The following is a 14,274-nucleotide window of genomic DNA, read 5'->3' on the forward strand; positions in this document are numbered from 1 at the left end:
ATGAAAATAATTCTTTTATAAAAAAAATATTCATATCAGGGTAACGATTTTCCAAAGTCATTGAAACTTTAATGTAGGGTTGTATTACTACAAATATAATAGTTCTTTAGATACAAAATTAAAATGGCAGGCTATTAATGACAATTAAATATGACGAAAATCAGAATATGCTAAACTAAATAGAAGTATGTTACAGATGATAAAGTTTTTTAGATGATTCTCCTACTCGCTCATCATGGCAGCCTTTTTCTTACCCTTCTTATTCTTCTTATTATGTTTCTTCGAACCGTTTTGATTTTGTTGCTTGTGAAAAGGAGTGGTTAACTTCCCTTCAACATTGTTCATCTTGAAGAACTCATTATCTAGATCTTCAGCGGCATTGTATAGCGCAGCCTGTTTACCACCGTGTGTCACACCTTTAGCTTCCTTTGATTCATCACCACCAGTATGTTGAGAGAATGTCAATTTATTTAGGTCACGGGCTAAATCAAGTGTATCAATACCCTTAGATTTGGCAGCTTCACGCAATTGTTCTTGTCTATTCTCAGGTAAGTGGTCAAATGTGTATAATTCTTTATTAAATTCTTGCGATTCTTCTCTGGTGTAAGGAGTGTCATCGGTTAAATGTGGTGGTGGATTGATATAAAGCAATTTACCATTAACATAATCCTTCAAAATATAACGACTTGCACGAGATTCATCAGCAGAACCAAACCCTTGAGTCATATAACCACGAGCTCTAGCATATGCAACCAACAATTCTTGTGCCGTTGGAACTTCCCCATTACCACCTTCTTCTTTAGCTTTAGTCTGAATATGAATACCGTATACTGCTTCAATATAATATTTTGGAATTCTCTCTGCCACTAAAGTACATGGTCCGATGTAATCACGCAATTGATCAATTGGCAAGACACCATTACATACCAATTCACCTTTATTATATGCAAAATTTGGAAATACTAAACCAGGACAATCACATAACATAACAGAATCTGATAACCTTATGGTTTGGAAATGTTTTGTCTTACCTGGAGTAGAAGAAACAGACACTTTCTTTGCACCCACTAAAGAATTAATTGTAGATGATTTACCGACATTTGGGTAACCAACCAAACCAATTTGAAGAAGAGGTTGTTGACCTGGTAATGGTTCAGTAAGTGGTTCCTTTGGTGCCTTAGATAAAAATAATTCTTCCAATTGGTCTATAGTCAAGATTTCAATCTTTTCTAATATATTTTTATCTATGGTACTCTCATCAATAGATTCATCCTCAACGGGTTTCTCGATGTGTTCTTCCTTATAATCGTCACCCAATTCATTTTGTAACTCTAAAATTTGATTCGCCCTCAAAGCAGAATAAAATGTGAAAGAGATCCCCTTGGATACGAAATATTTCGCCCATTCAATACGTTGCTTCTTACTTAGCAGATCAGCTTTGTTAACCAACAATAAATTTTGTTTTCTTTCATCTAACTCTTTAACGTACCTTTCTAAATCAACAGATCTAAACAACAATGGATCTCTGGCATCAACAATTTGGACTACCAAATCTGATCTTTCCACAACTCTCCAAAGTTGCTTCCAAACTTCAATGTTTCTTTCGAAGGGAGTCAACAATAAATCCTCATTAGATTCTTGCAAGACAGCTAATTTTCTTCTCCATTCCAAAAATGCCTCCTTTTCTTGTCTTTCTAATTGATATTTTGTCATCTCCTCGTCCCAGTTCGGTCTTCTTGGAACAATTAAATCTTTAGCTAAAGCTCTTTGCTTAGCATTAATGGTCCCACGTTGTTCGTTGGTCATTGAGAACCCCTGAGAAATACCATCTACACCACTATCCATTCTAATAATTTTCACGTTAGAGTGTCTATCAGCTTTGAAATCCTTGTCTGCCAATTCGGCAGTGCTTAAAAATTCATCCAAGGCGGATTCCTGTGTCACTGATCTTAACTTCACCCAGTTAGCCTCATGTTTCTCAGTGGTAAATCTCATTTCACCATCTGGTAGATATTCGATGGCATTTTCCTTGGAACGTGCGTTCTGAATGGATCTACCAAGCCCAATGGTGTTCTTATTCTTACGTTGAACGGGTTTAGGACCCTTTGGAGCCTTCCATTTTCTAGTGGCTTCTTTTGGTGGCATTGCAAATTTGTATTATACGCGTATCCAGTCTATAACAAAGATCTATCCTATTTATCAATACATGTCTATATAGTGGTGTATTATCCTAATGCTAAAATATTTCAATCTTGGTCATCGCAAAATTTTCCAGGATCGTGCGATGCGATGCCGGCACAATTAACATACATTGGAATGCTCAGGGACACCACATTTGGACAGATTTATCGTAAAACGAGCATGTTACAATGAACTTGTTGCCCCAATCACCCCCATAGCACATTGATTCGTGTCCCTTCTTCAAGTAATTGGTCACTTGAAAGTAGTCTTCTGTCCCCGTGGCCTCCTCATCTAGCGACACAATTTTGGCTCCATCATACATACAGCAGACTAGTAATTTATCTTCTGAATGAGGACATTCGCTGAATCTCCAGACACCACCACCTAGATTTCGGCTACTTGTTTGTGCTGCCGGTATATTATCTGCAGGATATATTGCGTCGCCTAGCATTCTTAGATCAAGTGACCTTATGTTGTCATCGTACGAACCCGTAATTATCGATGTCGGTTTGTGGGGTCTAAAAGTAGGAGTTGCACATTTAATGCCTACTACACCAGCCTCATGTATCCGATTGTTGGTCCATATAGCATCATGAGAACGTAGATCATGAGCCATGATGGTTGCATCGTCTCCCCCTGTGAATATCACATCTTGAAATGGTGCTAATTGGCCAAATTCCGCTGTCCAACATTCTAGCCCATGTTGGCGTGAGAATATCTCGGGATACGTTTCGATAACCCTCTCTGGCTTCTCCTGTACTTCAATTTCTTTCACTGAAACTTTAGAATAAGCATCTTTAACCGCCTGGGTAGTAAAAATGGACTCACCGCACTCAATGTCTATTGTGGCTACCTCCCCCGCTGTATTGGTAACTATCAGTAACTTTGGATCCAGGGGAGAAAAATGTAAGGAAGTGCATAGCGTATCGCTCTCAAATATTTGCAAATTGGTAACCAACTCCAAATGATCATTACAGAACCTCCAAAGCATAACATTTCCCGTGGAATGACCAGAGCATAACAATGTTTCATCAAAGGGGCTCACCTTTAAATCCAAAATGGCTCCGTAGGTTGGATGAGAACGGATAACCTGTAAGTTATCATCCAGAATATCCAATGAGCCAACACGAAACCCTGTTTTCTTTTCCAATTCGTAAGTACCTAGGATAATAAACTTATCATGGAGAATCCGAAGACAACATGGAGGGTAGATGGTCGTAGTTTGCTTATCTACTAATGATTCCTCCATGGGTTATTATCTTTGTTTTTTGACTTTGTTGCTCATTTGCTAACTGAATATTTTTTCAGATTTTTTTCTTGTATTTAATTAAATAATAAACATGATACACGTAAACGTACGAGTAATACACGAACAAATATTTGGAAACGAAAGAAAATTATAGGACAGCGATGGATCAATCGTATCAAGAACAATTGGAAGCCTATAAGGAGGATGGAGACGTTCCTGTCCTTGGGAAAGAGCAATACTTATTACCTGGAGGAGGGAAGACGAAGAGGTTTGATCTGGAGGCTACGACGAAAAGATTTGAACATCTGCTGTCGTTAAGTGGACTATTCAGACATTTCATTGAAGGGAAAGCTAAGAAGGATGATAAATTCAAGAAAGTTCTTGAAATCTTAGATGAAGATGCCAAAAAACGCCAAGATGGGAAGAGAAGAAAGACTGAAAGGGAAGAAGATGCTGAATTATTGAAAGGAGAAGAAGAGGAAGAAGAAGGTGAAGATGAGGAAGAAGGTATAGACTTCCAATTTAGGGAATCTCCAGGGTTCATCAATGGTACTTTAAGAAACTATCAGATCCAAGGTCTTAATTGGTTAGTCTCTTTGCACAAAAGTAAACTGGCTGGGATCTTAGCAGATGAAATGGGTCTTGGTAAGACTTTACAAACAATCTCATTTTTGGGGTATCTCAGATATGTGGAAAAAATACCTGGTCCATTCCTTGTCATTGCTCCCAAATCGACTTTGAATAATTGGCTGAGGGAAATAAATAAATGGACACCCGAGGTAAATGCGTTCATCTTACAAGGTGACAAAGAAGAAAGAGCTCAATTGGTTAAGGACAAGTTGTTGGCCTGCGACTTTGATATTGTTGTAGCATCATATGAAATTATCATCAGAGAGAAATCTGCATTCAGGAAAATTGACTGGCAATACATTATTATTGATGAAGCCCATAGAATTAAAAACGAGGAATCCTTGTTATCACAGGTCCTAAGAGAATTTACCTCCAGTAACAGACTGCTGATCACTGGTACCCCACTTCAAAATAATTTACACGAACTATGGGCTTTACTAAATTTTTTACTTCCTGATATCTTCTCCGATTCACAAGATTTTGATGATTGGTTCTCTTCAGAAACAACTGAAGAAGATCAAGAAAAAGTGGTTAAGCAATTGCACACAGTTTTGCAACCATTTTTACTACGTCGTCTAAAGAATGATGTGGAAACTTCATTACTTCCTAAGCAAGAATTGAATCTGTATGTTGGTATGTCCAATATGCAAAAGAAATGGTATAAGCAAATTTTGGAGAAGGATATTGATGCCGTTAACGGTAGTAATGTCAATAAAGAATCCAAGACAAGATTATTAAACATTGTGATGCAATTGAGAAAATGTTGTAATCATCCATACCTATTTGATGGTGCTGAACCAGGGCCACCATACACCACTGATGAACATTTGGTTTATAATTCTGCAAAATTGAAAGTGCTTGATAAACTTTTGAAAAAGATGAAGGAGGAAGGCTCTCGTGTTCTAATTTTCAGTCAAATGTCAAGAGTATTAGACATCTTAGAAGATTATTGTTTCTTTAGAGGCTATGAATATTGTAGGATTGATGGTTCCACTGATCATGAAGATAGAATTAGAGCTATCGATGAATATAATGAGCCTGGCTCTAAAAAATTTATTTTCCTGCTAACTACTCGTGCTGGTGGGTTAGGTATCAATTTAACTTCTGCTAATATTGTTGTGCTGTTTGATTCTGATTGGAACCCTCAAGCTGATTTACAGGCCATGGATAGAGCTCATCGTATTGGTCAAAAGAGGCAAGTGAAGGTATTTAGATTAGTTACAGATAATTCTGTTGAGGAAAAGATATTGGAAAGAGCAACGCAAAAATTAAGGCTTGATCAGTTAGTTATTCAACAAAACAGGTCCACTTTAAAGAAGAAGAAAGAAAACAAGAAGGACAATAAGGAAGCTTTACTGTCTATGATTCAACATGGTGCAGCTGATGTTTTCCAAAGTATAGATTCTTCAGCTGAAAACAGCAATAGGAACACTCCTCAGCCCGGGGATGCAACTGACGATATTGATTTAGATTCCATTTTGGCACTTTCTGAGGATAAAACTAAATCTTTGAATGCAAAATACGAGTCCTTAGGTCTAGACGATCTACAAAGATTCAACCAGGACTCTGCGTACGAATGGAATGGACAAGATTTTAAGAAGAAAGTACAAAAGGATATAATCAGTCCCATCTGGATCAATCAACCAACTAAAAGAGAACGGAAAGAAAATTACTCTGTTGACGGGTATTATAAAGACGTTCTTCAAACAGGTGGCAGATCTTCAACACCAGCTCATGGCAGAATGCCCAAGTTACATTATTTCAGTTCTCATCAATTGCAGCCAATTCAACTGAAGGTCCTATATGAAAAGGAACGAATGTGGAATGCTAAGAAAGCTGGGTATGAACCTACAATGGATGATACTAGAACGGTTTATGGGAGTATTGATAACGATACTGATGAAGAAAAGGAGCAGAAATTAACTTTGCTTAAGCTTTCTGTTCAAAATGCGCAACCATTAACTGAGGATGAAGAGAATTTGAAGTCTCAATGGGAGAAAGAAGGTTTCACTAATTGGAATAAGATAGAATTCAGAAAATTCATCAACGCGTGCGGGAAATATGGTAGAAATTCCATTCAGGCAATTGCACTTGATTTGGCTCCCAAGACTGTGGAAGAAGTTCGTGAATATGCAAAGGCATTCTGGGCTAATATTGAGAAAATTGAGGACTATGAAAAGTATTTAAAGATTATTGAAACGGAAGAAGAAAAAATCAGGAAAATCAAACTTCAACAAGAAGCATTACGCCGTAAATTATCTCAATACACAAATCCACTTTTCGAATTAGAATTAAAACATCCACCTGCCGGTAGTAACAAGAGGACCTTCTCACAAGAAGAGGATGTCTTTATATTATTGATGTTATTTAAATACGGCCTTGATAGAGATGATGTTTACGATCTAATTCGTGAGGAAATAAGGGAATCACCACTATTCGAGATTGATTTCTATTTCAAGAGTAGAACTAGTACGGAACTTGCGAGAAGAGGAACCACCCTTTTACAATGTCTAGAGAAGGAATTCAATGATGGACCTGTTGTTGATGACAAACTGAAAGAGAGATTAGAAAAAGAGGATGAAACAGGGAAACGAATCAGAGAGGATTTTGAGAAGGAACAGCAACAAGCTGAGGAAGAATCTCAACAGGACGAGAAAGAGAATATAGAACCAGTCGAGAAGCAGGAAGAACTTGATGAAAATCCAAACAAAAAGGCTAAGATAGAGTAGGTCAGCCGTTAACATATATATATATATATTATAATCAAACTTCACGTGTATTTATTTGTTCCATCATACTCTTAGTTGTTTTGTGCGGTGTTCACGTCAAATTTCTTGTTTTTTCGTGTCGCCAAGTTAAGGACGTCTTCCATTGTAACATTATGAAATTTCAGTAAAAAACATCTGAGCCTTATAGATGTTTCTTGTCATTCAATTGAAGAGAACGGCGAGGTGTCGAAGAGGAAACAATGTTTCAGAAATTGCTGTTACTGTTAGCGTTGGTGCTCATTTATTGTTCTAATAAGAACTCGGCCATAATTACCGCCATTGGGTTTTCCATTCTGGGATATTTCGTTACCAATTTCTTAATCCCTAAAGTAGGTCCATCTTTCATTAAAATCGGGCTTTTTGGTAAAGATTTAAGCAAACCAGGGAAGCCAGTTCTCCCAGAGACTATCGGTGCCGTTTCCGCCATTGTTTATTTATTTGTTGTACTTTCGTACATCCCCTTTATCTTTTACAAATACATGGTTGTCACAACGTCAGGTGGAGGAGAAAGAGGAAACGTCATACCAAGTCATGAGGAATCGCTTAATTCCACCATCTTTCCTCATGATAGATTGTGTGAATATTTAAGTAGTATCCTTTGTTTACAATCTACCATTTTATTGGGTATTGCCGACGATCTTTTCGATTTACGCTGGAGACACAAGTTTTTTCTACCAATTACTGGCTCAATCCCATTATTAGTCATTTATTATGTTGATTTTGGTGTCACATATGTGTTGATTCCTGGGTTCATTCAAAGGTGGATGCAATTAACGGCGTCTACGATAGATTTGGGTGGGTTATATTACGTGTACATGGCAGCCATGGGTATATTTTGCCCAAATTCAATTAACATACTTGCAGGTGTTAATGGTTTAGAAGTTGGACAAAGTATTGTCTTAGGGATCTTGGAATTATTGAATGATACCTTATATCTGACACTTGGTTCCAAACAAGCAAGAGCAGCCCATAGATTTTCTGCTGTATTAATTATTCCATTCTTGGGTGTGTCACTGGCCTTATGGAAATGGAATCGTTGGCCTGCTAAAGTATTTGTAGGTGATACTTATTGTTACTTTGCCGGGATGGTGTTTGCTGTCGTTGGTATATTGGGACATTTCTCTAAGACGATATTATTATTATTCATTCCTCAAATTTTGAACTTTCTTTATTCCTGTCCTCAATTATTCAAGATAGTCCCATGTCCAAGACACAGATTGCCTCATTTTAATGAAGAAGATGGTTTAATGTATCCATCTGTGGCCAATTTGAAGGATGAGCCTCCTAAGAGTTGGTTTATACCCATTCTAAGACTATTAAATTGTTTCAAATTAATCCAACTAGAATTTGATGATAAAGATAAAAGTAAGATTATTAGTTGTAGTAACATGACACTTATTAATTTGACGTTGGTATGGTTTGGCCCCATGAGAGAAGATCGTTTATGTAATAGAATCTTACAAATTCAATTTTTAATTGGATTATTAGCCTTGTTTGCAAGACATGCAGGTGGTGCCATGTTATTTGGACATGACAATCTATGGACTTGAAATAATAAATGTAGATAAATAGATAGATATAATACAATTTGGGGATTCAAATGCATATTTGATTCACGTTTTCAAAGAAATGATCTCTTTGACAAACCACTTCATTGATCCAACTCTTCACTTCGTCAGTCTTAATTAATTCAACAGCAGTGAAAAATTCCTGAAGATTTTTCTCACCTTTATACAATCGTTCGTATTCAAAGCATTGTAAAAGAACTTCGTATTTATCAATATCCTTCACATAACGAGCCTCCATGGACCTACATTCTTCGTAATCCCACCAGTCATTCAATAACTGTTCAGCAGCTATTTCATTATAAGGCTTGATAAATTTTTCACAAAGGTATTCCACAGTGGCCAATTCTCTCCTATGCTTCTCCTCCTTGTTGACAAATGGGTCACAGGGCGTGATATCACCAACGAGAGCTTCAGCGATATCATGTACTAGTGCGATTCTGGTACATTTATCTTTATTAACATTTGGGTCACGAATAAGCATAGTCATGACTCCCATTCTATACATGTGATCAGCTATGCTTTCACAGGGCCATATTTGGAAATCTAACCAACCGGTCCTCTTTTTGATTTTCAATTCTTGTATGATATGGAAGAATGGCAGTGGATGAGGAAGTAGAGAATGACCCATGTTCGAGAGTTGAGATTTCACACATTCTGGGATGTTGTCCTCAGGACGCCATTCCATGGTAGGCATAGCGTAGGTCTTGGCATCAGGTGTTGGGGGTGGTGTTGTATGTGTCATTTAACTTATGAGAATAATAATGGAGAAGTGGCTATTAATTGAAGAGCGAGGTTTTGATGATTGAGCATTCAGTGTGCAATGGTCTTGCCCTACGATGTAGTGTCTAAGGTGCTGATGAAAGGGGGGTACCAGTGGTTATTGCGATCCTTCTTGTTTTTATATGTCAATTTCAAATGACAGTGAAAAATTTATTGTTGTCGTTTTTCCCAGAAGGGCAATGGCATCAACAATGGGGCAATTGCCGCCCATCGCAGAAAACAGTATATATATACTCAAGTACTTGGGAACTCATTTTGGGTATGCTGTTGTGGCTCCATGCCAGTAAATTGAGTCTCGATACGTCCAAATAATGGTATTACTTACTTCTATCCACGTTACGTAATCATGAGGATCCTAAGAAAAGAATAGGCACATCGAAGTCTTAAGGGATGAAATCCAGATACACTTCTTTTACATATGAAGCTACTCCAAACAAGAAAGAAAGAGTAAGAATATGACCGAATCAAATTCGTTGCTTACGCCAAAGTCATCTGGACCTGGAAAACGGTCGTCGTTGGCACCAAATTTAATTATGGCCATCTTCGTAACGTGTCTGGGCCCCGTTCAATTTGGATATCATATTGCCGAACTTAATGCCCCACAAAAGACTATGATTTGCTCATCTCAAATATCCTCTACAAATTCAAGCTTCATTTTCCAAAAATATGGGTTAGACACGTGTATCCGGATGACTGACCAACAACTGGGTGCTATTACTGCTTCGTTCTCCATCGGTGGTCTTGTAGGCTCTTTTGTAGCAGGTAAACTAGCTGAAAAATATGGAAGAAAATATGTCAGTGTCGTGAATTGTTTGATTGCATTTTTAGGGTCTTTTATCATGTTCTTTTCCAATAGTGTTTTGCCCATGATTTTGGGGAGAACAATTGTCGGTATTGCCGCTGGTGTTTCCGTTGTCGTGACTAGTTTATTTATTAATGATGTTGCCCCTGTCGATTGGAGAGGATCTTTGGGGACCATGAATCAATTGAGTATTAATTTGGGAATTCTTTTAACACAATTTGCTGGATTGAAATTTGTTCGTAATGAAGATGATGGGAAATGGAGATGGGTTATGTTTATTGGAATGGTTTTGGCTATCCTGAATTTGGTACTTTGGATTAGAGTTGCAGAATCTCCAAGATGGCTCTTGGCTCAAGGTGATGTTATTGGAGCTGAGAAGGCTTTATTCCTCTTACGTATTGGATCGTATCAAGATGTTAAACAAGAGGTACAGACGTGGAAGAATGAAAACAATAATAGTTCCAATAATGACACCGAGGCTAATCAGTCAACACGGGACATATCATTGAAAGAGTATTTCAAAGAATCTCAATTCAAGAAGGCACGTACTGCAATAACGGCAATACTAGTGGGTCAACAATTCTGCGGGATTAATTCTATCATATTTTATGGTGTGAAAGTGATAAGCCAATTGTTGCCGCAACATGCAGTTTTAATCAATTTAGGGATCTCGCTATTGAATGTTATCTTTACATTTGTTTCTTCTACTATAATTGATAAATTTGGTAGAAAGCCATTATTAATTACCTCGACCTCCATTATGGCCTTCTCATCCTTTATTATCAGTATTTCCATAGTAGGCAAATTTCCTATAATTTTGGTTTCATCGACGTATCTTTACATCGTTGCATTTGCACTTGGTGTCGGACCCATTCCCTTTTTAATCATTGGAGAACTATCTAATAAGGATGATAAGGCCGTGGCACAAAGTTATGGGACAGTTTGTAATTGGATTGCAACTTTCGTAGTTGGATACACCTTCGCTGTGTTAAGCAACTGGTTCTCGGGCTATGTTTATATGCTATTTGCAGCCTTTGCCCTTTGGTTTGCATTTTACATCAAGAGACATATCCCTGAGACCAAGGGGAAAGTGGATTACAGAGACGTTTGGTCTGGATATTAGAATATCAACAGAGACAGTGAAAGAAGAAATAAATAAATGCCTAAAATTACATATGCTATTCAGTTATTGCTAATAAAAGTCAATTTGTGAAGAGTATATAACTTATATATTTGTCGTTCACGTGACCCGAGATCTCCAACAATAGATTATCGTTATATGCATGGATGGAGACGAAACGAAAACGCATGCGGACTAAGCGCATATTCTGTCATGAAAGATAAATGAATAATAGTTACAACAGGACCAGGGCAAAGGGTTCTCAGATCTACCAGCGAATGCGCAACTTTACACACTTCGGTGTTGCCTGGATCGATGGGCATCAGTCGCATTCTCAATCGCAATCGCAATTGCATTGCTGGCTTACTGTCTCTGACTCGTTCCTGATCGGACTATTCTTGATACGTACGTGGATGTATATATATATATCGATATCGATGAGCCCTTATCATGGGTCGAGAAGATTGAGTTTCGCTAAGCGATAAGTTGAATAAGACCAAGATGCAAAGAATCTGTGCAAAGAGTTTGAAAGTTGACGGTAAGCTGAATAAAGCTAGGACGTTTACTGGTTGTTGGGCCTGTCGTCTTAAGAAACGTAGATGTGACGAATTAAAGCCCACCTGTTCACTATGCGTGAGGCATGGCGATACGTGTTCCTATGATATTAGATTGATGTGGCTGGATGTCAATATGTTTAAAGTGGACACCTCCATGAGTGGTGGCGCTGAATATGTCACATTTAATGAAAGTCAACAACGAAGATGTAACAGATTTATGATTAGTAAGACTAAGAAGCAGGGCAGGACAAATAATGATAAGGGTAAGATTTCCAAGAGTAAATTTAAAAGACTAGTATTTGATGCAGAGAATCAATTGTCGCCTCCAAATAGTGATGGTGTTGAGGACGAGGAACAATTTAAAAAAAGTAACAACGTACAAGTTAAGAAGAGCTCGACTTTCACAATTAGCGTGAGACGTTTGAAAATATATAACAATGCTGTTGAATCAGTGTATGGGAGTAATTGTAATGACTATGGCCAAAAGAAGGTGAATTCGAAATTAAATGAGTTATTGGGTAATCTTGATGCTTCAATGGAGAATATGAAGAAAACTAATAAGAGCAAATCATTTTTCATTTTGAAACAAGGTCCGTTTAATGCATTTCCTGTCATTAAAGAAGATGAACTGCCAGATACACCTCATTCCTTGAATGACCTTGACGTTGATATTAACCTTGCCACAATTTCAAATGAGATACTTACAAAACAAGAACAATCATTAGTATCATTATTTGATAATGAAGAATGTGCAGATCTTACTTGGATCGAAAGGGTACTTTGGTTAAACTGTCAAGAAAATATGATTTTGAAAAGAGAAGAATATTCCCAATGGTTTTTAAATTATTTACAAACTGCCTTCTCCAACAAATTTATCAAGATGCTAACCAAACTTATTGACATGACAGAAAGCTTGCAATATTGGCTGGATGCCATTATTAATCAATGGCAAAACAATTCAGATTGGCAAGCTGTTGCATTTACCATCTTGGTTGTCCTCCATGGGTATGATTCCTGTCCACAATTGACAACCGAATTAGAGAATTGGTTTATGAGATTAAACAAGGTGAATTACTCCATGTACCCATTAATAAATTTTATTATTAGGAATACAGAGTCCATTGACATATTATATCACTGTAATCGATTATTAGCCACAAATGGAATCTTACAGGATACATATCAAGACGAATTGACTTACGAATTACATGTTTTAGTAAGTGATAAGTTAGTGACTAAATGGAAGGATAGAGTGTTTGAACAGTTATGTTCATGTGAAGATACAAGTCATTCATGTTCTCAATTAAAGTATTGGGAATTACGATTGAAATGTAATGAGCAATTTTATAATGATGTTTATTTAGACGTGTAAATAAAGATAGACTACGAAGAAATAATGGTTGAAAAACTAATTCATTATGAATTAACGGACATTAGCGTTAACAATAGAAGCCACCTTGAAAGATTGGCCTTCATTATTAGTTAATTTCAAGAGAGTACCATCTTCCTTCTTGAAAGTAACTTCCAATTGATCATTAGTGGAGAATTGAGGTTGTAATCTTTCCCAAATCTTCTTCTTTGGATTTAATTGTTTCATTGGCTCTTCCTTCCCGAAACCTTCAAAGAAGACTTTATCACCAGCATGAGATCCCTTTGGTGGTTCAACAAACTCTACCTTATCTTCAGTAGACCCACAAAGAACCATGGCAGTAGATTTAATACCTCTCATGTTGACTGGCTTCAAATTACAAACGACTACGACATAACGTTCTTGCATTTCTTCTAAGGAGAAATGTTTCACTAACCCAGAACAAACAGTTCTTGGACCTTCTTCATCACCGACATCGATAGTTGAAACATAAAGAGAATCAGCATCAGGATGCTTTATAGCCTTTTGAATGAACCCAACACGGAAATCAATGGATGATACAGGTGGCATTTCAGCTTCCTTCTTTTCTTTTTCAGCTTGAGCAGCAGCATTGGCAGCCTTCTTAGCGGCCTTCTTAGCCTTAGCTTCTTCTCTTAATTTTTTTAAAGTCTCTTCATCAGGCTTACCTCTTGGTTGACCAGATGTGGCGGCTTCCTTCTTACCCTTGGATTCAGCAGCGGCAGCAGCAGCTGGTTTCTTGGCGGTATTATCAACGGCATGAGGTTTCTTCTTCTTTTCCACGATTTCGTGAGTCAATTGTAAATCATAGTTCAAACTCAATTGATCAGCGGCTGGAACAGATAATAGAGTTTGTAAGAAATCAGACCATCTTAGGATATGTCTGTAACTGTTATAAATTTGCAAGATATCCTTGGTGCTTGAGACCAATTGTTTCATCAATGGGAACAATGGTTCAAAGACAATCACATCGGTAGCAGTGGGTTGAGCTGTGGCACATAGGAAGGCATTATCTCTTAGGAATAAGTTAATTTGATCCAAGTTTTGTTGCAATTGGTTTGATTTAATTATGGACTCCCATTGAGTGGCCAAGGCGGATTGATCTCTGGATAGAGAGACCGCGGACTTAGCGATAGAAAGGGATTGGAATCTGGTTAGTAGATCAGACATTGGAGGCTTCACAGTGTGGGTTATTGACGCTATACGATAATATGTCTATAAATTCACTATTT

At 37.5% G+C, this 14,274-nt stretch overlaps 8 protein-coding genes across 8 annotated transcripts; 4 read left to right on the top strand and 4 right to left on the bottom strand.

Moving 5' to 3' along the window:
• Nucleotides 1–222: 222 nt before the first annotated feature.
• LSG1 (ribosome biogenesis GTPase LSG1) lies at nt 223–2,145 on the bottom strand (the record flags this gene model as incomplete). Its single annotated transcript, XM_003677729.1, has 1 exon — nt 223–2,145. The coding sequence occupies one exon, from the start codon at nt 2,143–2,145 to the stop codon at nt 223–225; it is 1,923 nt and encodes a 640-aa protein (XP_003677777.1).
• A 175-nt stretch (nt 2,146–2,320) lies between these two features.
• RRT2 (diphthamide synthase) lies at nt 2,321–3,430 on the bottom strand (the record flags this gene model as incomplete). The annotated part of the gene is made up of 1 exon (XM_003677730.1): nt 2,321–3,430. One exon carries the CDS (start codon nt 3,428–3,430, stop codon nt 2,321–2,323), a length of 1,110 nt encoding a protein of 369 aa, XP_003677778.1.
• A 161-nt stretch (nt 3,431–3,591) lies between these two features.
• On the top strand, nt 3,592–6,789 carry ISW1 (chromatin-remodeling ATPase ISW1; the record flags this gene model as incomplete). The annotated part of the gene is made up of 1 exon (XM_003677731.1): nt 3,592–6,789. One exon carries the CDS (start codon nt 3,592–3,594, stop codon nt 6,787–6,789), a length of 3,198 nt encoding a protein of 1,065 aa, XP_003677779.1.
• Nucleotides 6,790–7,028: 239 nt separating this feature from the next.
• Nucleotides 7,029–8,378, top strand: ALG7 (UDP-N-acetylglucosamine--dolichyl-phosphate N-acetylglucosaminephosphotransferase; the record flags this gene model as incomplete). The annotated part of the gene is made up of 1 exon (XM_003677732.1): nt 7,029–8,378. The coding sequence occupies one exon, from the start codon at nt 7,029–7,031 to the stop codon at nt 8,376–8,378; it is 1,350 nt and encodes a 449-aa protein (XP_003677780.1).
• A 46-nt stretch (nt 8,379–8,424) lies between these two features.
• Nucleotides 8,425–9,138, bottom strand: NCAS0H01220 (5'-deoxynucleotidase; the record flags this gene model as incomplete). Its single annotated transcript, XM_003677733.1, has 1 exon — nt 8,425–9,138. The coding sequence occupies one exon, from the start codon at nt 9,136–9,138 to the stop codon at nt 8,425–8,427; it is 714 nt and encodes a 237-aa protein (XP_003677781.1).
• A 493-nt stretch (nt 9,139–9,631) lies between these two features.
• On the top strand, nt 9,632–11,101 carry VVS1 (Vvs1p; the record flags this gene model as incomplete). The annotated part of the gene is made up of 1 exon (XM_003677734.1): nt 9,632–11,101. One exon carries the CDS (start codon nt 9,632–9,634, stop codon nt 11,099–11,101), a length of 1,470 nt encoding a protein of 489 aa, XP_003677782.1.
• Nucleotides 11,102–11,599: 498 nt separating this feature from the next.
• Nucleotides 11,600–13,027, top strand: THI2 (Thi2p; the record flags this gene model as incomplete). Its single annotated transcript, XM_003677735.1, has 1 exon — nt 11,600–13,027. One exon carries the CDS (start codon nt 11,600–11,602, stop codon nt 13,025–13,027), a length of 1,428 nt encoding a protein of 475 aa, XP_003677783.1.
• Nucleotides 13,028–13,078: 51 nt separating this feature from the next.
• On the bottom strand, nt 13,079–14,212 carry ARC1 (Arc1p; the record flags this gene model as incomplete). The annotated part of the gene is made up of 1 exon (XM_003677736.1): nt 13,079–14,212. One exon carries the CDS (start codon nt 14,210–14,212, stop codon nt 13,079–13,081), a length of 1,134 nt encoding a protein of 377 aa, XP_003677784.1.
• Between the last annotated feature and the right edge of the window lie 62 nt (nt 14,213–14,274).

This window comes from Naumovozyma castellii, chromosome 8, assembly GCF_000237345.1.
Source record: "Naumovozyma castellii chromosome 8, complete genome".
NCBI lineage: Eukaryota > Fungi > Ascomycota > Saccharomycetes > Saccharomycetales > Saccharomycetaceae > Naumovozyma > Naumovozyma castellii.